The following is a 24,436-nucleotide window of genomic DNA, read 5'->3' on the forward strand; positions in this document are numbered from 1 at the left end:
GTGGGCACAAAGCTGTGTCCTAGGGTGCCAGGTGTCCTCAGCTGCACCTGCCCCGGGTTGGGGCTGGAACACAGGGAGGCAGCTGGAAAGTTCGCAGGCTGGGAGGAGCTCACAGTCTAAAGGGCGCAGCCTGTGCTGTCGCTGCAGGGGTTGGGCTGCCAGACTCAGTCTGGGAAGCTCACAGGCCAGAGGAGCTCACAGTCAGAAGGGCCCAGCCTGTGCTGCGGTCGGGGTGGGCTGCCAGGAGCAGGGACGCCTCTGGGTTGTGGAAGCCATTGGCACCATGCGGGAGGGTGGGGAAGGACAAGATGTGGGTGGGGGAGCTGAGCAGAGTGTGGGAGCTAGCGCTGCCCTGGTGCTAGGCGAGGCACCTGCAAGAGACTCAGAAAGGGAGGCTGGGCTTGGGAGAAGGTTGGAGGAGGCGGAGGGAGCGGGAGGGCCCAAGGAAGTGGTGAGCCATCAGAGACCCAGCCCAGGGGCTTGTTTCCTGAGGGGGCTGCTTCAAAAGCCCAAGGCGCAGGCCTAGGGTGCTGAATAAGCAGGATCGAGAAGCTGTGGGAGAGGACACTGCAGAGAGGCCAGGGGCTGCAGGGCTGGAGGCTTGGCCTTGGGCTGGGCTGGGCGGTGTGTGGTAGGGCTGCTGAATGGGGAATTGCAGGCGGGCACTCAGGAGTGTGCCTGCACAGGGGGCATCGGGGACTGGGACAGGAGAGCAGCGTGAAGCCGGAGGGGCCAAGGTGGGCCTTGGAAGTGGAGCTGGGGGTCTTTAGTGCGCCCCACAGGGCTGGGTGGTGGGTCCAAAGGGGAAATCCAGGAGGCCACATGGTTAAAGGCTGCAGGAAATAACTGGGCGATTATACACACTGGGGAATGTGCTAGAATATTTTGTGTGTTACGTTTTATTACCACCAAAATGTGCTACATCATGGTTTAGAAGATGTGGAGGGTGCAGGCAGGAGGCTCCAAAGGCCCAGGCAGGGCCGCCAGCCTCTGGCCTCTCCATGGGCTCCAGTTGGAGAGCCTGTCCGCTCAGCGACACCCCAGGCAGCACACACACAGATGTGCCCACAAGAACATCATGGCCAACAGACGCTCAGGTGCATCCCACTTCCAGGCACCTTTGCCACCTGGCCAGAGTCCCTGCTGTCATCCCTACATGGGTGGTGGCTTTGGTCACCAGGCGGCTGTCCAGCAGTGACAGTGGGGTCACTTCCCTTTCCCAGCTGCTGGAGTCAGAGCTGCTGCGTTTGTTTGGCGGCCTTGCTTCTTAAATCAGTTCCCTCTTAGGATTTATTACACTAAAAACATTATTTTTTTAAAAGAAATAGAATACAGAAACATGAATTTCACAAGGCTGGCATCTAACAGTGGGGGGCTTTCTACACATGTGGTGCCAAAATGTGTCATTCTGAGTCAATTGCAATTCCTCTCTGGGGGAGAAAAGAGATACAAGATAAGCCAGGAACTCTAGATAGATTCTTAGTGTTGGTGACAAAGAGGAAAGGACCTGAGAATGGGGTCGGAGGGGGGTGTCTGCTGGATGCCAGGAGGGCAAGGACCACTCCCACCTGCAGGGGTGCCCAGGACCTATGTCTAAACAGCTGGGCTTGGCCTGGGCTGCACCTTGTCCCCTGCCCTCACCTGGTCCCATACCTGTCAAGGAGAAGCTCCCCCAAATCCAGCCCTTCTGGCACCTGGCTTGGGCTGGGCCTGTGCAGGCGGTGCTCACGAGGCCAGGGCTACAGGTTGTCCAGACCATGTTTTATTGTGCTGCCAAGCCCAGTGCCCCTCCCACTCTCACCCAGTGCTGGCTAGAGCCTTGCTGGAGGAGTCGGCAGACCTGGCCAAGGCGGATCTCTGGGCTTCCCTACACCCCCTTCCCAGTGGCCTGCCTTGTCCAGCTTCCTTGCCACTCCAAGGGGCATCTTCTGGTCCAGCTTCATCCCCCCCCCTTGCAAACTGCCCACAGCCAGCCCAGTCTTCCCCCACAGCAAGAAGACGGGCCTCCGAGAAAGACGCTGGGAGGCAGCGAGCCAGAGAATCCAAGTAGAAAAGGAAGTGAAGCCCTGAGGATGGGGGAGACCCTGGGCGGGGGTTGGGGGGGGGAGGAAGGGAGAAGACCCTGAGAGAGGGAGAAGGGAGGGAGGGAGGGGAGAGGCCCTGAGAACAGGAGGCCCTGAGGAGGAAAAGGGCCCAGAGAATGGGAAATTGAGGCACAGAGGTGAGGCCCTTGCAAGAGGATAGACTTAGCAGGGTGCGCGGCTCATGCCTGTAATCCCCCCACTTTGGGAGGATGAGGCGGGCGGATCATTTGAGGCCAGGAGCTGGAGACCAGCCTGGCCAACATAGTGAAACCCTGTCTCTGCTAAAAATACAGAAATTACCTGGGTGTGGTGGCAGGCACCTGTAATCCCGCTACTCAGGAGACTGAGGCAGGTGAATCGCAGGAATCCAGGAGGCAGAGGTTGCAGTGAGCCGAGACCACTCAACTGCATTCAGCCCTGGGTCTCAAAAAAAAAAAAAAAAAAAAAAAAGATGGGGGGGACTGAGGCACAAAGAGATGGTGAAGCCAGACGCTGCACCACGCCAAGGCTGACGGTGCAGAGAAGGTGCTGAAGAGAGAAGGTGCTGACGGGAGAAAGGCACTGGTGGCAAGGGGCTGGAGCCCCAGCGTTGGGGATGCCAGGGGCAGAGACAGCAGCTGCCAGGTGAGCCTCCAGTGGAGCTGAGGTCTGGTGCACTCAGCCAAGCCCCAAGTGGCTATGGCCTGACAGCCTCTGCTCAAACCCATGCGTAGGGCTCTCTGTTCCGTGGGGGCTCTGGGTGACCGTGGCAGCGATGCCAGGAGACTCACTTCTTGCCTTTGAACGTCCCCAGGATCTTGGGCACGAACTTGCCCACCTTGCTGTCCCTGGTGCCCTCCTCCGCGGGGCCTTCCCCTGCCCCAGGGCCACTGGCCTCCTCTTTCTTGCAGAAGACCTCAAAGCGGCTGTACACGCGCTTCTCCTTGCGCATGCTCTCCATGCGGCGCAACAGCCGATCGCGCTCCTCCGCGCTGGCTGGCAGCGTGCGGCTCAGCCGGCCCTGGGTCCCTAGGCTGTCCGAGCGGAAAATGGCTGAACACTTGTCCTTGTCGGACATATCCGGGGCCAGGCCGCCAGCAGCCGGTGGACGGCCTAGCTCGGGGCTGCTGTGCGAAGGGCCAGGGCCCGGGGCAGGGACCGCACGGTGCTTCTGGCCGTGGGCGCTGATCTGCTCCAGAATGGCCTTCGTGTCATCCCGAAGGTTGCTGCTGTACAAGGCATTGGCCGTGGCTGAAGTCAGGCGCGCCCGCGGGCCCCGCTCATCTCCTGTGGCAGCCTCTGTGCTGTCACCCCGGCCCAGTGACGGCCGCCGCGGGCTCTCAGGTTGCCCGTTCTCCTGCGGCACTGGGAAGCCACCCTCATCCTCCATGCGCCGCTCGGCCTTGGGGCTCAGCAGCTGCCTAAGGCGCAGGGAGCCTTTGCGCAGGACTTCCATGGGGCCGCTTGGCCCCTCCTCCACGGGACCGGCCTTCGGGGACTCCCCGGAGAAGGTAAGAGTGAGGCTGCCCCTGCGCTCGGGCACGGGGGGCACCGGACTGCTCCTGCGCTCGGGCACGGGGGGCACCGGACTGCCCCTGCGCTCCGGCACGGGGGGCACCGGACTGCCCCTGCGCTCGGGGTAGGCTGAGGTGGGGCTCCCCTTCTGCTCAATAAATCCTGTAGTTGGACTTCCTTTTCGAGTGGAAAACCCGGGCGTGGGGCTCCCCTTCCGCTCAGGGTAAGCCGAGGTGGGGCTCCCTTTTGGCTCATTATGGAGCACCTGGTGCGCCCCGGGCCCTTCCAGGGGCAGAGGGCTGTCCAGCCCTTCCGGGGAGGTTGAGCGGCCCTGGGCAGAGAGGAAGCGGGAGGGCAGGCGGTCGGAGCCGCTCCGGCCCAGCGTGTCGAGCAGCTGCGCCGCGGTGAGCGAGGCGGCTCCCGGCTGCCGCTCCGCCTCCTGGTGCAGTTGCTGCGCAAAGGAGTCGCGCAGGTCCAGGAGGCAGCTCTCGAGGCTGCGGCGCTCGCCACCCACGCCACCTGGGGCTGCCACCTCTTCCCGCCACGCCTGGGACACGACGGTCTTGCTGTGGTTGGCAACGGTGATGGCGCCCACGCCGCCGCCGGAATCGCGGGCTGGGCCTTTGTACTTCTCCAGCAGCTCCGCCACCTTGGTGGAAGCCGCGGAGCGCGCGGCCTCTCCTCCGGGCCCCAGCGTCTCGCTGACCGTCTGCTCCTTGTGCAGCAGCTGCACCTTCTCTGTGGCCGCCGCAGTCCCGGCTGCGCCCTCAGCCTGTGACGTGCTGAAGATGAGCGAGGAGCGCAGCCTGGAGCTGCGCTGGACCAGGGGGTTCAGGCGCGAGCGGAATGAGTCCTGCTTGGCCAGGCCAGGCTCCTCCGGGCCCTCGCGCTCTGGGCCGTTGCCGCCGCTGCCCGAGCCTGGCACCGGGACCTTCGTGGGGAAGGCTGCAGGGACGCGGAAGGCTGAGGGGAGCAGGTCGCCGGCAGCTGCCCGGCCCCCGGGAGCCAGCACGTCGTCTTCGTAAGCCTCTGCTTCCATGGGCGCCGGCAGGCCGTCGTCTCCCCCATCCTCGCCATGGCATCCGCTCAAGTAGGAGGCCAAGCGCCAGCGCCGCAGCCCGGCCCGCCCCTCGGGCCCGCCCCTGCGCTCCGGCTCCGCCTCGGGAGCGGAGTCTGGGCCCGGCCTTGCCGCCGCCTGGCATGGGAAGCGCTGGGTCAGGTTGGGGCGCGGGGCCCCGCTGGGCTCCAGGCCACGGGGTCCGGGCCCGAAGGCGGGGTCCGAGCCATGGCGCACCTCGCGGGACGCGCTGGACGGCACGTAGTCCAGCCGCTGGTGCCCGTCGGGTCCGAGCTCCGGGAAGCGGGGCCCGGCGCCCAAGGTGAAGTCATCCGGGTCCGCGAAACCCGCGCGGCCCCCGCGAAGCTTCTCGAACAGGCCCTGCGGGCGCGCCGGCGCGAGCTGCGGGTCCCACTGGTACTGCTGCTGGTAGAGCTGGTCGCGGTGGAAGTGGCTGGTCTGGAAGCGGAAGTCATCGCCGTGGCTGAGGAACGTCTGCCGCGACACCTGCCGCGCGGCCGTGAAGTTCTCCACGGCGCCGGCGCCCTCGGTCGCGAAGCTGTGCCGCTTGAAGGCGTCCATCTCCAGGTGCCGCGCCTGGAGGAAGCCCCGCGCGCCCGCGAGCTCCCCAGCCGGCCCGGCCTCGGCCTCCAGGCGCCGCGAGAGCGGCCGCAGCCCCGCGTGCGGCTCCAGCGCGCCCCCCGGCATCCGCGGAGGCTCCTCCCGGCGGAAGGCCGACAGGAAGTGGCGGTCCGGGTCGAGGAAGGAGGGGAAGCCCAGGCCCTCTTCCCGGGGTGGCGGGAACAGGAGGTGTGCTCGTTTCGGGAAGGAGAAAGGGGTTGGCGCCCCGACCCCAGGGACGCCCACGAGGGGCCCGGCCCCGGCATACGGAGCCAGGGCATAGGCATCCATGCGGGCCAGGGCCGCGGCCGAGGGCACAAGCGGCTCGGACTGCGCGAAGAGGATGCGGAACTCCTCATCGAAGCTGGAGACCAGCTCTCCTTGGAACACGTGTGCCAGGCTGCGGTGGATCTTCTCAAAGGACCACATGAAGCTGTGGGGGATCAGGGCCAGAGTCAAACCGAGCTGGAGCGAGGGCACTGCAGCCCCGTGGGCCATCGGGTAGGGCAGGGAGGACGCAGGGATGTGAGGTCTGCAAGGACCTGGGCCCTGCTAGGCTGTGCAGGGGGCTACAGGACAAGGGCTCCTGGCAAGGAGGGCCCTGGTGTGGAAAGGGGGTGCTGGGGCTACAGGAGGAGGCCCCAGTGAAGGGGGTGAGGGAACCTCGCGGGCGCACCTGTAGCTCCCACTCATCACCACGGCACAGTCCACCAGCAGGAACTTCTCCTTGACGTGGCCCTTGAAGGACTTTCCAGTGCGGCAGTAGTAGGTGGGGCCCGCCACAGTCCGTACCCGCAGGAACTGGGGAGGGAGGGGAGTCAGATCTCTGCCAGGGGACCTCCCCAATCTCCCACTCCCTGGAACTCACATCCACGTGGTGCAGGTTGACACGGCACTTGTCGGCCATGTCCAGGAAGTGCTGCGCGTTCATCTCATCCAGCAGGATGTAGACTGGGACCCGACGGGCGGCGGCCTCCAGCACTTCGCTGAGCAGGTCCACATCAGTGAACATGTCCATCACCACAGCCACCACCTGCAGGGGCGGGTCAGGACAGAGAGGAGAGGCCCCTGCCGTCCCCACACTATTGTCCAGCCTCCCCTCCACGGCCGGGAGGCGTCTGGATCACCCACAACTACTGTGAAACAAGTTAGTCCATCCCAGGGAGTGGGGCCACGTCTGGAAGATGGGTAGGAGGCAAGGATCACAGGACCAGAAGAAGAAGAAGTGTGGAGCGGCTGGCCCTAAGGAGGGAGCCGAGGCAGGTGCAGGGCAGAGACCCTGGATGAGGGTGGGCCAGTTTGGGGTATGGGGCCCTGCTGGGGGCACGGCAAGGGTACCTCAAAATCCCCTCCACCCTACAGACGGCTGGGCTGCCCCCACTCCAGGACAGCTGTCAGGGCTGAGTCCCAGGCTCCAGTTCTGCCTTGGGACAGGGTTGCTGCCATGGGCAGGGGAGAAAGTCACGGGCCTTTAGCGTCTGGACCTGATGCACCCTCCACCGTCTGCTAGCTGTTTGGTGAGGGTTAGAAGCCCTCAGCTGGCCAAGGGCCACCGGGCAAGATGAGAGGTAATTATCTGAACAATGAACCCAGGCTGGTGCGGTGCCCACCCATCTCAGAGCCCCTGAGTTTCTGGGCACTGGCCATGACCATGGGCAAGCAGACCTGGCAGCCCTGAAGATTGCTGCCAGGAACCCCTGCTCCAGCTGGAGCTCAGGGTTCACCCAAGCTGATTATGCTTATGTGTCTCCTCCACCCTGGTGCCTTGAGCCCAGGCCCCTCCCCACTACCCTCGAGCCCAAGATGGCGCACCTGCTGGGCGGAACGGATCATCCTACGGGCCTCATCCTTGATGCTGGGGCTGTCAGGAGGTGGTGGCTGCACCAAGGTGGTCACCTCGGTGCCCTGGAAGCCGAAGGTCAGAGGCCAGCCCAGGTCAAGCTCAGGCACGGCCTGGTCTGAGTTCACTGGCCAGTATGTACCTGAGGAGCCATCCATGTCCACGTCGAGAAGGCTGCCTTCAGGTGGCTCTCGGGTAACATACTGTGGAGGCCGAAGGTGTCGGCTCACATGTTCCAGCTCTTCAGGGCACAGGAAGTCCGGTGCCCCCTCAGTCGCCAGGAAGCGGCTGTAGGCCTCCGAGCCACCCTCGGCCAGTGCATCCACCGCCAGGCGGTAGTACTCCTTGTAGTGAGGCGGCAGGTACCCGGGTGCCAGTGGGTTGTCCCCCTGCGAGGAGCTCTGGGAGCGACGGGCCATGTTGGGGCCAGGGGTCTGGAGGGGCAGGGAGACACACGACTAGGGGTGGGGGCACTGGGACCACTCCTACCCTCTAGCATGGACACAATGTGGAAGGGGCTGTCAGTGACTTGGGTAGGCTGAAGTTTAGCCCATGCCCAGGAGGCCTTCCAGGATACCAGCCGAGCCAGGGTCACAGAGGGCAACCCAGACTGTAGGACGCCCCGAGCTGAGGGGACACTGATAGAGGGTGGGGCACAGGTATCCCAGCCCTGTCTCTCCTTCCTCTGGGAGGCTGAGGCAGGAGAACTGCTTGAAGCCAAGAGTTTGAAACCAGCCTGGGTAACACAGCAAAACCCCATCTCTACAAAAAATTTTAAACATCAGGCAGGCATGGTGATGTGTGCATGCAGTCCCAGCCAGTTGGGAAGCTGAGACAAGGATTGAGCCCAGGAGTTGGAGGCTGCTATGAGTTATGATTGTGACACTGCACTCCTGCCTAGGTGATAAGAGTGAGACCGCATCGCTACAAAAAATGAAAATAAAACCAACCTCCCCAATATTTTATGACTGTTGGCTTAAAGACAAACATAATCCAGGCTGCATTCATCATTATTCACTTTTTTCTTAAGACATGCACAGGCCCCTGGCACTGTGCCTACTGGACAAGCTGGTGCCACCCATGCTGCCATGTGTCTGTCCCTGACTGCCTGGAAGACTGTGGGTAGGTCACTGCACCTCTCTGGCCTACCACTACTGCACAACACAGCTGAGGGTCCACAAGACACCATGCCTAGCCAAGGTGAGCGCAGCAAACAGGGCTGTGACCACCCTCCTCCTGGAATGGCAACCTTAAGCCCCACGCATAGCCCGGGCCACACCTCCTCCCTATCCTCAGGGTTTCACAATTGGGTTCCCACAGCCCATTCTATGACTGCCCAGCCCTGCAACACTGACCCCTAGACTCTGTCCCTGTCTACCAGCCCCCCTCCTTCCCTTGACCTTTCTTGTCGCTATCCCTCTCAGATAAAACCTCCCTGGACCACAACCCCTTGGTGCCCACAGGGCCCTGCAGGGCCTGCACTCCACATCACCCAGATCTGCCTCTCCACTTGCTCAGAGTCCTGTCACCACCAGCCCGTCCAGGGCAGCAGGGACCTTTCCAGGTCCTGGGCTCCCCACCATCATCCATACTTGGCTGCCCCACAGCCCACTCTGTTCTCCAAAGGGTCCCTGCAGGGTGCCTGGCCTCTCCAGAAAGGTGTCAGATGGGGAGCACCCAGGGCCCACGCACATGGGGTCACCGAGCTACCTGGGTACCTCTCCCTGGAAGGAGAGCCCTAGGCACTGCTCAGCCCATCCCACTGCTCCTCGCGTTGGGGAGGGAGGCAGGACACCTACCCCGCCTAGCACACAGGTTCCCGAATGTTGGCCCTGGCTGGGAAGGTGGTTCAGCCCAAACAGAGGAGTGTGCCCTGGGGCGCTGACAGGATGGGCGCTGGCCAGCTGGACTGCATGGGTGCTAGCCAGAGCCACTAGGCTGATAATGTTGGGGTCAGGAGGCCGCCGTCCTGCCTGGTACCCCTGGGGGTGACATGGAGTTGGGACATGGGAAATACCTGGTGCCACTCAACAGCCCCAGATGCCAACTGGCCTGGGAGAAGCTGTCCCAACGTCTCTTTGTTGAGGGACTGTCCTCATGGTTGACATATGGTGCTGGTTAGGGCACACTGTTCTGGTTGTGCCAGGGGCAGATCGAGGCCAACCACATGGTGGTGAGGTGTAGGCCTGTCTGGCTGGGCCGGGACGCCCACTCACCACTGCCAGCCTGGCTGTAGGGGCGGTGTCTGACCATACAGGGCAGGGGGAACAACCCTTCTGACCTTGTTTGAGGGCATTTCCCGACGCTGGGGGACACTCTAGAAAGGACCCCCACTGTCCCTTTGGATTTCACAGGGGAGGGATATCCACACAGCGTCCAGGCTCTAGGCTGCGTGTAATGGGGGCAGGGATCATCTGGACTGTGGAATCCCCCGTCGCCAGGAGCCCTCCCAGCAGACACCCCTCCTCATCATAGGGTGATGCCCAGACCTCCAATGGCTTCATTCCTCACATCGTATCCTTTCATGGGTACGTGTCTCCCGGGCTATGGACGGGGCCGCAGACACTCCCAAGCCGGAGATGGAGCACCCCAGTGGCCTCCATGCCCACACATTTGCCTACCAAACGCCTGCCCAAGGGAGGGAGGGCGCGGAACCCACTCATGGCCAATGACTCAGCACGAATCCACTCTTCTGCTGCTGACCCCTGACCCCTGACTCGAAGTCAGGGCCCTCAGCTGGCCTTCAAGGACCCCATCCTCTCCACCCTGGCAGGAAGTGGGGTTCCTATCTGGAAGGAGGACCCCATGGAAGGATCCGGAGTTCCTACACAAAGTGGGGTGAGCCTGTACCAAGTGCCGATAGGCGCAGGAGGGCGCGGAGGCTCTAGGCGGCGGAAAGGTGGGGTGCGGGGGACAGGGCTCACAGATGGGAAGTCGCTCAGTGATAGCTTGCGGGGTGGGCACCCCAGCCGCCAACGGGGTCAGTGCACCCTACGAGCTCGCGGCTGCGGCGGCTGGGTGCCCCATCCACCCACCCCAGCCTTGGAACGTGGGCGCTACGGGCAGCCCTCCCGTCACTCGCCCTGCTTGCCAAGCGGGGATCCAGGCCGCACCCTGGCCACCCCAGTCCACAGCGGCCCAGGCGGGCGTCCCCAGGGAAGGGTCCAGGCCGTGCCCAGCACCCAGACTCCAGCTAGGCCGCGAGGGCGGCAGCGAGTCCGGACGGCCAGGCAGGCTCGACCCAGATCCCGGGCCGCTTCCCACTCGGCTCTTCTCGGGCCGCCGTCGTGCGAGGGCGCTCGCGTCCATATCCGCACAGCGGCGCCCCCTGTCCGAGCTGCCCCGCCGCCCCGGCCCCGCGCACGCGGCCGCGCTCCACTCCCACCGCCCCTCTCTGGGTCGCGCGGCCCCGGCCCAGGTGCAGGCGCGAGGGTAGCCCAGGTGGGACCGCACCGAGGGGCGCCCGCCCCCGCCTCGCCCCGCCCGGGCCGGGGGAGGGGGGCCCTACCTGGCCAGGTGCGCGGGGTCTCGGCACAGGGGCAGCAGGAGCCGACCGCCGCCCAGCGGCCTCGCGGTCCGGTCGGTCCAGCAGCCACTCCCTGCCGCGGCCCGCCCGGCCTGATTCACGCGCCCGCCCCCGCCCCGCCCGTCGCTCCTGCCTCCTGCCTCCTGCCTGCCCGGGCAGCACCTGGGGGCGGAGCGGCCCCACCCGCGGCGCGCCCGCATTCCTGCGCCCCGCGCCCGCCGCGGCCCCGCCGCCCGCCCCGGCCCGCGCCCCCGGCCCGCGCCCCGACCCTCCGCCCCGACCCGCCCGTGCCCTGCAGCCGCGTGCCCAGAAACCCCGGCCCAGCGCCGCCGGAGACCGTGAGTCCCTCACTTCAAAGCCCTCGACCCCCGGGAGCCCAACTGTTGACCCCAGGCTCAAAGTTCCTAGCCTGACCCCTGACCTCCGCCCCGGAAGTTGGGGTGACTCGGAAGTTCCGGCTCAGTCGCTAGGAAACGAGCCAGCCCGACGCAAGGGGCGGAGCTCTGACCTCCTCGCCGAGTTGGTGAAGGCAGGTGCGGCAGGTGAGGGCGCTGGGGCGGCGTCGAGCCCCGGGCGGGGCCGGGTCTGGGAGCCCCGAAAGCACAGGGGATCCTCTCACCACACACCGGTCTCCCACCGCACCAGCGTCCCACACGTAGAGGGGACCCCGCCCACACAGGACCCCCAGGCCCGGACCCCCACCACACACACACACTGATGCCCACAAGTACCTGGGGTCCCCCATCTTTCTCCCTCATCCCTTCACATCGATGCCCACACTTGTAGGGGACTCTGCTGCAGTGACCCCCAATGCACATGCGGACCCCGAATGACCTGTCCCTTGTGTACACCAACCCCCCCAAGCACAGGAGACTCCTCAGGAAGACAGAACCCAAGGAGCACACCCAGTCCTGTCCACTCCAGTCACCCACGAACACGCTGACGTCCGCACACGTAGGGAACCCCACTGCATATGAGATCCCTCAGACACCGATCCCACACACAAACAGGGGTGCCATATTCACACTGACTCTGAGAGACCAGAGGACCTCCCTCACACATACAGAACCCTGGGTGTACACTCGGGGACCCAGCGAAAACCAAGCCCCAACACGGACAAGGGACCCAGTGTGCACAGCAAGCCTCACGTACCAGACGCCCCCGCATGTACACAGCAACCCACACACACCACCCCGAGCTGCCCCTGGGTGCTCCAGTACCCCCAAATCCCCCTCAGGCCCTCACTTAGGGCCTCTCCCCCCACTTAGGCCCTGCCCTGCACTGGATTACCTGTCCAAACCACCACCCTTCACCCCTGCCACTCCCACCCCAAGGACTGGCCCTGCCTGAACCCTTTCTGATGGTATCAGTCACCTTTCTCTTTGTCCCTCTTGCCATGTGATCCTACTTTCTGTTTTCAGGGTCACTCCCAGTTTCATTTGTTCTTTCCCCAGACACTCAGTGACACCCCACTGGTACCAGTATGCTGGAAACATGGGTGGGGGGTCAGACCAGTGCCCAGGCAACTGTGCTGCAGTGTGTGAGGGGCATGGGGCACCACGGAGGACCCCGACAGGCTGGGGCAGGCAGGAGGAGCCTCCCAGGGAAATGAACTTGGGGGTCAGCTGTGTGGACTAGGGAGAGGGGTATTACTCCAGGACCTGACAACACCATCTGCCAAGACCGGGACCACATAGGGTCTGAGGGCATGGAGGGGTGAGTGCCTTGGGTGGGCTGGGTTCCCAGGGCAGTGGAGAGGCATGGAGGCTTCAGCAGAGAGGGCCGTGCTCATGCTTATGGTGAGAACAAAGACCGTCCCACTGGCAACCCAGCACCTTGGGGCAGTGAGAAGAGTGCTGGACTCCAGATCCTGGGCCTGGCAGGATGGGCTGAGCCTGGGGCGGAGGGGCAGGCAAGCCACGGCCGGGGGATGGGATGTGGCCAAGTGCTCTTGCCAGGCATCCCGGCTCAAGCTTCTGGGCACACACCTGGGGCGGGCAGGCAGACAGGACACCAGCTGGGAAGCCTCGGGGGAGCCCATGTTCCTGCTGTTATCCACTCAGGCCCCCGGTGGTGTGCCCTGTTCCCCACTGCCGCTGCCCCACCCTCTGCCACTCTGAGCACCCCCTCTCTGGTCCTTCCCTACCCACCCCCCAGGAGAATGCACAGTAAGAAGGGAGGACCCAAAGCTGCAGCTGGGAAGTGGCAGACGCTCCACCCTGGGCCCAAGCCGAGAGCCACTGCTGGTGAGTGCACCCTCTGACCTCCAGGGCACTGTCACCCAAACACTGACCTGTAAGACCTTCTGTGTAGCCACTGAGAGACACCCCCTCTGAGGAGAGCCCTTCTTCCAAGAGTGGCTCTCAGGGGATCTCTGAGTTGGGATTAGGTGTGACTGACTGAGGGTTCATTCATTCATCTCAGGCCTTGAGTCTGAATCTTTTTTTTTTTTTGAGACGGAGTCTCGCTCTTGTTGCCCAGTCGAGTGCAATCCCAACTCACTGCAACCTCCACCTCCTGGGTTCAAGTGATTCTTCTGCTTCAGCCTCCCGAGTAGCTGGGATTATGGATGTGCGCCACCACGCCCTGCTAATTTTTGTATTTTTGTTTTAGTAGAGAAGGGGTTTCGCCATGTTGGCCAGGCTGCTCTCGAATTCCTGACCTCAGGTGATCCGCCCACCTCAGCTTCCCAAAGTGCTGGGATTACAGGCTTCAGCCACCGTGCCCAGCCCAGCCTGAATCTTATACCCCTGGGGTTGGGGTGGGGGCCTGGGGGTAGCGCTCAGAGAAGCCCAGCTTTGGAACACACGGAGATGGGAAGGGGGTAGGAGCCAGTGGGAGGGGCCTAGGTGGCCAAAAATGGGTTTTGAAACAGGAGGGCTTGAGTCCAAGTTGGGGATTCTCAGTCTAGATATGTGTTCCGCTCTGATTCTGCTCCATCTGGCCGTCCTGTGCTGCCCTCTGCCTGCCGCTTTGCTCCCAGTCACCTTCTCCATAGTCACTTTCAGGTTGGATGGTGACAACTCACCTGGGCTGGGTTTTCCTGTGGGTCGGGAAGGGGACTTCCCCCAGCTCCCCCCCCACCCCGCCTTCACTGTTGTCACTCCCTTGCCCCACCTCCCATTTATTCTCTGTGCTGGCTGTGAACACATTCCAGGCTGCAGATCTGGGGTCCTTCAGCACCCAGGCTTGTGCTGGGGTCTGTGATTACTAAGAGAGTACCCCATCCTGCTCCCCAGACTGCCCCTCTGCTTAGAGTGGGCCTGGCCTGACACCCCTGGATGCCAGAGAGCTCCCAGATTCACAGGAGCAGGTGGGATGATGATGACCACTCCTCCGCATCAGACTGGGGTTAGATCCTAGTTCCCCAAAATAGCCCCAGCTGCGTCTGAGGCCAGCAGCCCTCCTGGAATGAGGATAATGGGCACCGGCGCCGCATGCTGCTTCCGCAGTCTCTAGCCCTGAGTACACTGCACTCCAATAAATGGGGCAGGGCAGGCCGACCAGCAGGCCAGCCAGGAAACTGGGTTGCGTGGGTGGGGGCTGTGCTCTTCAGTTCTGCTACCTACTGACTGCACACCCAGGCCTTCGCCCTGCACCACAGCCCATACACTGCCCTGGATAGCTCTGGCCCAGCATACCTGGGTCTGCTGCAGGGACACCTCTGTCCCTGAACAAGTGTCTGCCCTCAGTGCCCATTTCCACCAAGCACTGGGCCAGCCTGGGCAGGCTTGCTGTCCCTTGGTCTTGCAGTGCCCTGTGTGGCGGGCACCGGCTTCACTTGGCAGATGTGAAGATGGGTCCACAGATGCCCTGCATCCAGCCTGGCTTCCTGGCCCTCCACAGGCATCCCTAGGTTGCTGGAGTGGCCACCGCACCAACACAACGGTCCGAGGTCCCCTCCCCGCCACCCCATCCAGGCCTTACCTGGCCTTGGGTCTGCAGTGCTTCGAGGCCCTCACTCCGGAGCTGCTCCAGGGCCATGGCCAGCTGCAGCCCCTCCACGTGCACCCAGGCCTGCTCCTCCTGCAGCTGCTGCAGCCACAGCTGCTCCTCCTGTAGCTGCTGCAGCCACAGCTGCTCCTCCCGCCACAGCTGCATCTGCAGCTGGACCTGCCTCCACCGGTCCTCCAGCAGCAGCTGCTCCTGGGCCAGGCAAAGCTGGACCTCATGGAGCCTCAGCAGTTCAGGGCCCAGGGCTGGCATGGGGCCCCCTGCTCCACAGCCTTCCATGTGCCCAGTGAGGACCAGCACCAGCTCAGACCCTGGAGCAGCAGCCGGCACCGGCCTCGAGGCTGCCTGTGGCTGCTCTGGCCTGGCCACCCTGGGGTGTCCCTGAGGTGCTGGCTCGATGCTGGTCACGTGCCCTGTAGGGGCCACCCCCACATCACCCTGAGGGCCCCCTGGGGTGAGGGGCGGGGGCTCGACCTCAGGGCCCTGCTGCCCAGCTGCCGGCTGGGCCCTGCCTGCCCTCCTGGCCCGGGATTTGCGAACTCGACCTCGTTTCCCAGACATGGCCCTGGATCCAGCGCCTCCTTCACCAGGTGTCTGCTCCCCAGGGGCCCTGGCTCATCGACTGGCCGGCCTCAGGCCAACTCAGAGGGCGTCCCTGGAGGCCACAATGGCTGTGTGCTCCCACGCCAGGCTCGGCCCCCTGTTCCAGGTCCTGCCTCTTGGCTGGTGCCCGCAGCACCACAGCTCGGGACTCTGGCTCTGCCTGTGGGCCTCACTGACCCCACTCGGTGGGGCTGGGCCACACCAGGGAGTTTATAGGGACTCCGCGGCGTGGTGGCTCGCCTGGGCTAAGGCTGACTAACGCGCTGACACGGCAGCACAGGGTTTTACAGGCCGCAGGCCCTGCTGGCGAGACTGGGAGGGAGGCTGAGAAGCTGGAGGAGGCAGCGCAGCAGCCAGAGCGCCGCTGTGCACAGCAACGGGCGTGCCTGGTCCTGCCCTGGGCGGCACCAATGCCCCCCGCCCCACCCCAGCTCTCCCGGTCCCACAGCTGGTCGAGGGAACTGCATCCTGGCCACACTGACCCTCGGGGCCCAGACCCTCCCTGGGCACAGACAACCTGAGCCCAGCTGGCCATGGGAACCCCCAGCCCGCACACTCCGGAGGGCTCCAGGGCAGCTAGCACGCTCACAGGAGCACCGCTGGGGTTTGGGCTTGCCTGTGGTGTTTGGTGGAGACAAAGGACCCAGGGACACAGTGGGAGCTAGGGCAGGGTTTGGGCCACTGCACTGTGGCTGGCGGGAGAGACTGGGCCCTCAAAGGCCCGCATGGCACTTTGTGAACGGATGTGGGGCCCAGAGAAGTCGTGGCGGTCATGGAGGTGGGGCCGGGGCTCTTGGTGCCATCCTGCCTGGGCGCTGGCTGTCCTGCACACTGCAACAAGGGCCTGACTGGATCAGAGCTGCCTTTGGGTCTTGGGGCCGGACGTGGGGGTACACCGCTAGCCCCAAACACCGGCGTCCTCTGGAGTTATTGTTGGGAAGATGGGCTCCAGGTGGCCTCCTCCCTAGCGTTTCCCCAGCCCGGGGTGGCTGCTGACTCACACCCACGCCCAGGGCCCCATCCCAGCCGGTTCAGTCACACTGGCCCGACTGGTTTGCCTGGCCCAACCCTGCCTGAAGCAGTGCTCCGGCTCCTCTTCAGTCCCAGCCCCAGAAGCTCAGGAGCAGAGGGACAGCCACTTGCCAGAGGAGTGCCGAATTGGACACACAGAGACGGGAAGGGCCTGGGGGAGGGACATGGCACAAGGTGGGGGACAATGTCAGGGGTGGGGCAGGGCCAGCAGGTAGCACTGCCAGTCCACAGGGTCCTTCTAGCAGAGATGCAGCCTGTCCATTCTTGGCCCACAAGAGCCTGGGTGCGTTCCTGCTGGCTGGCTCTCCTCTGTGCCTCCCTGAGGCCCGCTGTGCAGTGGAGTATGTGCTGCTGGAGGAGCCCCTGCTCCTTAAGGTTGTCCGTGTGCCTCTCTCGGGAGAAGGCCCCGGTGGGGGGCTCCCTATCTGCCAGGATGCACGGCCCTTTTGGTGCTCCATAAGTGTCTCTTGAGACTGATAGGTATGGGGGCCTCTCACCCCAAGCTCACTGACGGTCCTTTTCCCCTAGGGAAGCCCGGGGAGAACCGCCCGCTGGAGAGGAAAGGGGACCGGCAGGCAAGGGAGCCGGCGCGGGCTGAGAGCCCACAGGCCCATCCAGGTGAGAGCCCGCGCGTCCCGCGCCCGCTGGGGGTGAGCGGGTGAGCTGTTGGCAGGGGCTGCCCTGGGCCGGGACAGGCTCGGTGTGGGCGCGCGCTTGCATGTCATGTACACGTGTGCTTGTGCGCGTGTGCAGGTGCGTGCACGTGTGTGTATGCGCGTGTACCCTCACCTGTGAGTGCTCGGCACAGACCTGCGACACGCCCAAGCCCCTCCCGCCGCGCCCGGCTCTCGCCCCCCTCCTGGTGCTCCACCTGCCCGCCGCCCGGGTGCGTAGCCTCTCGGGAAGACCCTGCCCTGCGCCACTCGCCCTCGCGGGGGTCGGGGCCGCCTCCATCCCGGGTCCGCCTCCATTCCGGGTCCACCGCATCGTGCCCGCCCAGCGCGCGCCGCCCTCCGGTGGCAGGAAACGGGACACCGCGCCGTCGCCTCGGGCCAGACCGCCTTCTTAGGCTCCGCGGCTCCCACCCTGCGCTGCTCCCGACCGTGGTCGGCCGCTCAAACCTTGTGCCGGGCCCGGAACCGCCCTGAGGCTCAGCAGCGCCTCCCAACGCGAACTGGTCGGTCTCCACGCGCCCGCTGCCTTCCTCACTGCTCATTCTATCCTCGCGGCTGCCCGCCCTCCTGCTTCTGCGCTGGTGCTGCCAGCCTGCTTCACCCTCGGTTCCGCCTGTTCTTCCCTGGGCTCCTCTCCACGGAGCCGATAGGGCCTCGTGGCCCACATCAGGTCTCACCCTGACGCCCCTGCTGGGCATGGGCCATGCTGACTGCAGCCTTCAGATAGATGCAGGCCTGGCACCAACAGCCAGCTGTCCCCCCCAGCTCAGGCCCGGCACCGCCCATCTCCTGATTGCCTGTATACTCCCTCACACCGCGTCCCAGGTGCCAGGATAAGGAGCTCAACCTTGTCCTGAGGACGGAAGTAGTGGCAGTTGTTTGATAAGAGCCACAGTGCGCGGAAGCACCGCCGCGGAAGGACCTGTGGGATGTAAATGGTGGAGCGTGTCCAGTAGCTGGGGATTTGGCCTTGGCAAGAGGCGGCTATGAGAGGGAGCAGGGAACACAGGCAAAGTCAGACCCTAGGAAAATCTGGGGAGGATGTCCCTTCTGTCACTGAAGGCCAGCACTGGGGCTCTGCCCGGGATCATCTCCAATCGTTCCTGTGTCTTGGTGTCACTTTCTCCAGGTGCAGGCTCCGGGTGGGAAACCAAGAGGCTGCTTTTCTGCTCTCGGTGTCAGGGAAAGGCAGGGACGCCCCCATTTTGCTTTCTGTGGTTTGAGGTGGGCTCCTAGCCTTCCTCCAGTACAGCCCTGCCTCACTCACTCTGCGGGGTGTGGGGCAGACAGGACCAGGGAGCTTCATCTGGTCGAGGGAAACTCAGACTGCAGGCCACAGGGCCAGGAGCTGCATCCTGGCTGCACGGATCCTCAGGGCTTCCCATCAGGAGCCGCACCTGGAGAAAGTGACACCAAGACACAGGGAGCTCCATGACCCCTGCCATGGTGCCTCTTTTTGCTACAAAGTGGGTTTCCGGCTCAGAAGCAGGGCTGCTGAGGGTGCTGGGACTGCATAGGTGGGGTTGGCAGGGGGGTTCTCCACATCTGCTAGGAAGTCTATTTCAGCCAGAACAGGCTGTGTCCCCTTCAGAACAGCAGGTGTCAAGTGAAACTGCCCTGCCTCCAGACGGTAGGCTCAGGGCTGGGCATTTAGTGTTGAGGATGTGCGAGGCTCCAGCCCACAGCCGTGGCCACCCAGCTCACGTGCCTTTGGAGGAGTCCATGCTGCTGACTCAGCGCTTTCTGTGCTGCGGGGACACCTGGTCGCCATCACATGGACACGCTATTTTTGCACTCAGAGGCTATTCCAGGAAGTCCATTCAGACAAAGCACGCCTTCCCTAGCCTCCTCCTCTCAGCCTGCAGCCCTGCTCTCTCCACATGTCTGATGATCTGTGAAGAGGGCTTGTTCTGCGTGGGTGGGACTTGCTCTAGATCAGTCTTGGAAAAGGAGCTCATGCTGTTGGTGTAGCCACCATTCCTGCCCCCATGCCACTCTGCCCCAGGGCCTGCTGGCTGCTGTCCATGGTGGTCATGATGTCCACCTGCCTGTCTGTGCCCCACCGTGGCCGACTCTCTCTAGGGGCGTCCCCACAGGATGCAGAGCCTCCCCCTGAGCGTGGCTTTCCCTGCTCCTCACAGACCCATCCCCCAGCCTTTTCCAACTCTCCGCATCACCACTGTCTGGGGCCCTGGAGAGCCAGCCCAGCCCTCACTGGTGTCCGGAGTTAGTGATACACAGGAAGTGGGTGATCAGGTGCCCCCGGGGGGCTGTCCCTTGCGGCTGCCCCCCAGGACCTCCCTGCATGGGACTGCAGTGTGCGGGGGAGGTCAGGCTGGAGGTGATGCCAGCGTGTGGGAGCCTTTCCCAGCCTTTCCTCTGCATTGGTGCCCTCCCCAGGAGGCATCTGTGCTGCAAAAGAGGGCAAATGCGATGGGCCTCGGGACTCACCTGTGTGGTCTGAGCCGGGCCCGCAAACACCGTTTCCACCACGCGGTAGTTGGCGGCTGGGCTGCCCAGGGGCGTGACTGTGGAGCTGGGAAACCCAGCCTGGGAAGGCAGCATTCCAGGAGCTGCTTTCCAAAAGAAGAATAGCCTCCACTAGGAAGGTGTGGCTGAGCCCCAGAGCCCCAGAAACCTGTGGGAGGCTCCACAAGGGGGCCTGCCGGAGGATACACACCCACCCTCCCTCCTGCACACCGGATCCCCGGAACAGACAGTGTGGCCCAAGCAGCCCGGCAACTTTCACCTTAGCCAGCAGCCCTGGGCCACGCTGGGGGATGGCGAGCCTCTGGGCCTCTCAGTCAGCAGGTGGGGCAGTGACCCCAAACATGGCCTGTGCTGCTGCCACGGTGCTAAGGGGCCTGCCGAGCATGAGGTCTTTCTTGCTGGATGGAGGCACAGGTGCCAGAATCTGTCTTTTGCCCTATGGTGTCCTGGCACAGCCTAGATCTATGGACCCCTTCACCGGGTGCTTTATCCCCCACCCCCCAGAATTCCTGGGACCACTGAGATGCCCAGGAGATGGGGGGTTCCTGTGCCTGTGTCTCCTTGCCGCTGCGGCAGCCGCCACACCTACCAGCTCTGCAGGGTGGCCACCAGGCACGGCCCCGGCAGGCTGACGTCGAGGAAAGCCAGCCGTGCTGCAGGTCTCCTGCCCTCTGGCTCTCCACTTCTGCCTCCCTCTTCCACTATTTTTGGTTTGGGTTTTTTTATGTTTTGTTTTGTTTTGTTTTGTTTTGTTGAGACGGGATCAGCTGTCTTGCCCAGGCTGGAGTTCAGGGACTATTCCCAGGCATAATCCTAGCTCACTGCAGCCTCCAACTCTTGGGCTCAAGTGATCCTCCCACCTCAGCCTGAGTAGCTGGGACTACAGGTGTGTGCTCCCACGTCCGGCAAGCCTCTTTCAGTGTAACTATAGGTTTTTCTCCATCTTTTTTTCATCTTTGGACTTGGGCTGTTTGACTTGAGTCTTCCAGTCTGGATTTTGCCGTTAAGATGGAAAACCTTGAGAATGCATCTTTGTTTAGCATTTAGACATACGGCCCCTCTTCATTTGCTCAGTGGAATTACGATAGCACTTGGAAATGCATCGTCTTGGGTGTGTTCTTTAAGCTGAACTTTTGTAGATCTGGCAGGACATTTAACACCAGGCCATGAAGCCTGCTTCAGAAGTGACTGAAACATCTGCCTTATAGTGTATATTTGAAAAAATCATTTTGTCGTGTGAATAATTACATTGCCATTTACAGATAAATGAGATCAGGAACATTAGTTTCATATATTGTAGTTTTTGGTTTCTGAATACCCATTGGATTCTTTTTCTTTTTTCTTTGTTTTTGAGATGGAGTTTCGCTCTGTTGCCAGGCTGGCATGCACCGGGGGTTGACTCACTGAAGCCTCCGCCTCCCAGGTTCAGGCATTCTGCTTCAGCCTCCTGAGTAGCTGGGACTACAGGCATGTGCCACCACACCTGACTAATTTTTGTATTTTTAGAGACAGGGTTTCACCATGTTGGCCAGGATGGTCTCGATCTCTTAACCTTGTGATCTGCCTGTCTTGGCCTCCCAGAGTGCTGGGATTACAGGTGTGAGCCGCTGCTCCTGGCCGCTGGATTTGCTTTTAATAAATTTTAGTTCCTTTTTGAAAATTATCCATATTTGTGTCCATTTCATTCATATTTTCCTTAATATACTTACAATACTTATTTAAAGCTCTTTTCTGCTAAATTTAACATCTGGGCCAGCCATTCATCTGCTTCCATTAGCCAGCTTTTCTCTCTCTCTCTTTTTTTCTTTTCTTTGTTTTTTTGAGACAGCATCTTGCTATGTTGCCCAGGCTGGTCTTGAAATCCTAGGCCCGAGCCATCCTCCTGCCTTGGCCTCCAGAGTAGCTGGGATTGCAGGCTTGAACCATCAGGCCTGGCTCCTCTTCCAATTTTACAGACCCTCGTGATTGTATTGGATCTCCCCGGGTAATCTGGGATGGTCTTCCTGGCCTGAGGTCAGCCGATGAGCAACCTTAATTCATCTGCAATCTCCATTCCCATTTTGCTGCATCACCTCAAGTATTCACAAGTTCCAGGGGACAGGAGGCGGACATCTTTGGGAGACATTGTTCCACCCACCAGAAAGCCCAGGAGCAGCTACAGCCCTGAGACAAGGCAGGGAAGGAGTGCTGCTGTCTGCTGGTGAAGATGAACTGCTTCTGACCCTCCCAAGTGAGGATATTGAGAAGAAAGAATTTGCCAAGATGCTAGTCACACACCAACTGCAGAGGCTATGTTGATCTGCTGTGGCAAAAAGACCACTCGTGGCATGGCAGCTCTCACTGGCCCTGCTGCCTCTTCAGGTTTACTGTAGTCTGTCACCCACGGTCATTATTAATTTGTTGTCACAAAGGCCGGGCAGGTGAATCTAATGGAGATAGGAAGCACCGCACCTGCTTCCCTGGTCTCTGATGTTGGTGTTAACCTCTGCAATTCCTCAAGCAAAGCACTTCTTCTATGAGGCTCACTGTCTTGCTGGAGGGAAGAAGTTCCACAGGCTCTCGCTGGGTTCTTCCTACTGTAACGACCCTTACTCCTCTGGCCAACGAGCCAATGTGAGCATTCAGCTGGCAGCTAAGGATATGTATCCCAATAAACAGGGCAGATCTGCAGACCCACCGGACCCATTAGGGATGGACTTGGGCCACAGTGCCTTCCATGACTTCCATAAACAGAGGGGCGTGGTGATCCTGTCAAAGTCCTGGCGTCCATGTCAGTGTCCGGCTACACACCATGTTTCCTTCCTCGAAAAGCCTCTCTGTGCCACTCTATGTCGGTGACACTTAACCCTGGCAATGGCCACAGACTCCTTCGGGGACAGAGTAGGAGCGTAACTGGTGGGAGTGGTTGGCATGCTTTGTGTTGGGAGAGCTTCCAGCCTCCTCTTCACTTTGGCAGTTGTGAGTCTGAATTTCACTTACATCTGGAGACTGGGAGAGACTGTGGCGGCTGCTGTCTGGCTGGCAGAGCCTGATGTGTCTCTGATCATACTCACTGGGTCAGCAACACCCTACTGACCTCTTCTTATCCAGAATCCCACATCCCAGTTGATATTAGGGCAATCAGTTCCCTGGCTGTTTTCCCCAATATCAACCCAAGCTTACAGAAGACAGTCACCATAGAGCTCCTGCAAGATGCCAGGAGTTCACTCATTCATACATTTCTTTTTTGTTGTTGCTGTTTCTTTTTGAGATGGAGTCTCACTCTGTCGCCCAGGCTGGAGTGCTGTGGGGTGATCTCGACTCACTGCAACCTCTGCCTCCCAGGTTCAAGCGATTCTCTTGCCTCAGCCTCCTGAGTAGCTGGGACTACAGGTATGTGCCACCCTGCCTGGCTAAATTTTTAATTTTTTGTAGAGATGGGTTCTCACTATGTTGTCCAGGCTGCTCTTGAACTCCTAGGCTCAGGTGATCCTCCCACCTTGGTTTCCCAAAGTGTTGAGATTACAGTGTGAGCCGCCACGCCCAGTCTTTGGAGATGTTTGGTTACTGATTTAATCTCCTTGCTAGTTATGTGTCTATTCAGATTTTCTGTTTCTTCATGATTTAGTCTTGTTAAGTTTTGTGTTTCTAGGAATTTGTCCACTTCATCTAGGTCACTCAATTTGTTGGCATATAATTGTTCAGAGTACTCTCTTATGATATTTTTTATTTCTTTATTTTTTCATATTATTTATTTATTTATTTTTGAGATGGAGTCTCACTCTGTCGCCTGGGCTAGAGTGCAGTGGCACATTCTCGGCTCACTGCAAGCTCCGCCTCCCAGGTTCACGCCATTCTCCTGCCTCAGCCTCCCGAGTAGCTGAGACTACAGGCACCCGCCACCACGCCCGGCTAATTTTTTGTATTTTTAGTAGAGACAGAATTTCACCATGTTAGCCAGGATAGTCTCGATCTCCTGACCTGGTGATCCACCCGCCTTGGCCTCCCAAAGTGTTGGATTACAGGCGTGAGCCACCGCGCCCGGCCGATATTTTTTTATTTCTGTGGAATCAGTAGTAATGTTCCCACTTTTGTTTCTGGTCTTGGTAATTTTAGCCTTCTCTCTCTTTTTTTCCTGAGTCCATCTAGCTAAAAGTTTGTCAATTTTGTTGATCCTTCCAAAGAACCAATTTTTAGTTTCATTTATTTTCTCTACGTTTTTATATTCTCTATTTTGTCTATCTCTGCTCTAATCCTTATTATTTCATTCCTTCTGCTAGCTTTGGCTTTAGTTTGGTCTTCTTTCTGTATTTCCTTAAGTTATAAAGTTAGGTAGGTTATTGATTTGAGATCTTATTTATTAATTTGAGCATTTATAGCTGTAAATTTACCCCTTAGCACTGCTTTTGCTGCATCTCCTAAGTTTGGTATGTTGTGCTTTTGCTTCCATTTATTTCTAAGTATTTCCTAATTTTCTTTGTGATTTCTTTTTTGATCAATTGACTGTTTAAGAGTGTATTGTGGCCGGGCGCGGTGGCTCAAGCCTGTAATCCCAGCACTTTGGGAGGCCGAGACGGGCGGATCACGAGGTCAGGAGATCGAGACCATCCTGGCTAACACGGTGAAACCCCGTCTCTACTAAAAATACAAAAAATTAGCCGGGCGAGGTGGCGGGCGCCTGTAGTCCCAGCTACTCCGGAGGCTGAGGCAGGAGAATGGCGTAAAACCCGGGAGGCGGAACTTGCAGTGAGCTGAGATCTGGCCACTGCACTCCAGCCCGGACGAAAGAGCAAGACTCCGTCTCAAAAAAAAAAAAAAAGAGTGTATTGTTGGCCAGGTGCAGTGGCTCACGCCTGTAATCCCAGCACTTTGGGAGGCCAAGACGGGTGGATCACGAGGTCGGGAGATTGAGACCACCCTGGCTAACATGGTGAAACCCCGTCTCTACTAAAAATACAAAACAGCCGGGCGAGGTGGCGGGCGCCTGTAGTCCTGGCTACTGGGGATGCTGAGGCAGGAGAATGGAGTGAACGTGGGAGGCGGAGCTTGCAGTGAGTGGAGATCTGGCCACTGCACTCCAGC

At 61.0% G+C, this 24,436-nt stretch overlaps 2 protein-coding genes across 17 annotated transcripts in view; one reads left to right on the plus strand and one right to left on the minus strand.

Annotated features, from left to right (window-relative positions):
• Positions 1-871: 871 nt before the first annotated feature.
• Positions 872-15,366, minus strand: FAM83H (family with sequence similarity 83 member H). 2 transcript variants are annotated; one of them, XM_033202561.1, is made up of 5 exons: positions 14,550-15,366; positions 7,069-7,530; positions 6,125-6,289; positions 5,933-6,057; positions 872-5,689 (listed from the first exon to the last, which is right to left on the minus strand). In XM_033202561.1, the coding sequence occupies exons 1-5, from the start codon at positions 15,135-15,137 to the stop codon at positions 2,851-2,853; spliced, it is 4,179 nt and encodes a 1,392-aa protein (XP_033058452.1). In that variant the 5' UTR covers positions 15,138-15,366; the 3' UTR covers positions 872-2,850. The 2 variants fall into 2 exon arrangements, with proteins under 2 accessions (XP_033058452.1, XP_033058453.1); XM_033202562.1 differs by lacking the exon at positions 14,550-15,366 and adding an exon at positions 10,605-10,746.
• Positions 10,931-24,436, plus strand: part of IQANK1 (IQ motif and ankyrin repeat containing 1) — a 62,000-nt gene continuing 48,494 nt past the window's right edge. For 14 of the 15 annotated variants that reach the window (XR_004435232.1, XR_004435233.1, XR_004435234.1 and 11 more), the window contains exons 1-3: positions 10,931-11,164; positions 12,780-12,868; positions 16,740-16,829. Coding sequence is in view for 12 of the 15 variants with exons in the window: in XM_033202582.1 (XP_033058473.1) it covers positions 12,784-12,868; positions 16,740-16,829 (175 nt within the window). In the remaining 3 variants the exon portion in view is untranslated. The remainder of the gene's footprint in view (positions 11,165-12,779; positions 12,869-16,739; positions 16,830-24,436) is intronic. The other variant, XM_033202583.1, reaches the window with a different exon arrangement.

This window comes from Trachypithecus francoisi, unplaced genomic scaffold (assembly GCF_009764315.1).
Source record: "Trachypithecus francoisi isolate TF-2019V2 unplaced genomic scaffold, Tfra_2.0 Lachesis_group7, whole genome shotgun sequence".
Taxonomy (NCBI): Eukaryota; Metazoa; Chordata; class Mammalia; order Primates; family Cercopithecidae; genus Trachypithecus; species Trachypithecus francoisi.

Coding starts and splice junctions, on each gene's coding strand:
- FAM83H (XM_033202561.1), bottom strand. CDS start 15,137: ATGTCTGGGAAACGAGGTCGAGTTCGCAAATCCCGGGCCAGGAGGGCA. Junction 6,290..7,068: donor TGATCCGTTCCGCCCAGCAG/GTGCGCCATCTT, acceptor CCGCCCCTGCAG/GTGGTGGCTGTGGTGATGGA. Junction 6,058..6,124: donor TCAACCTGCACCACGTGGAT/GTGAGTTCCAGG, acceptor CTCCCTCCCCAG/TTCCTGCGGGTACGGACTGT.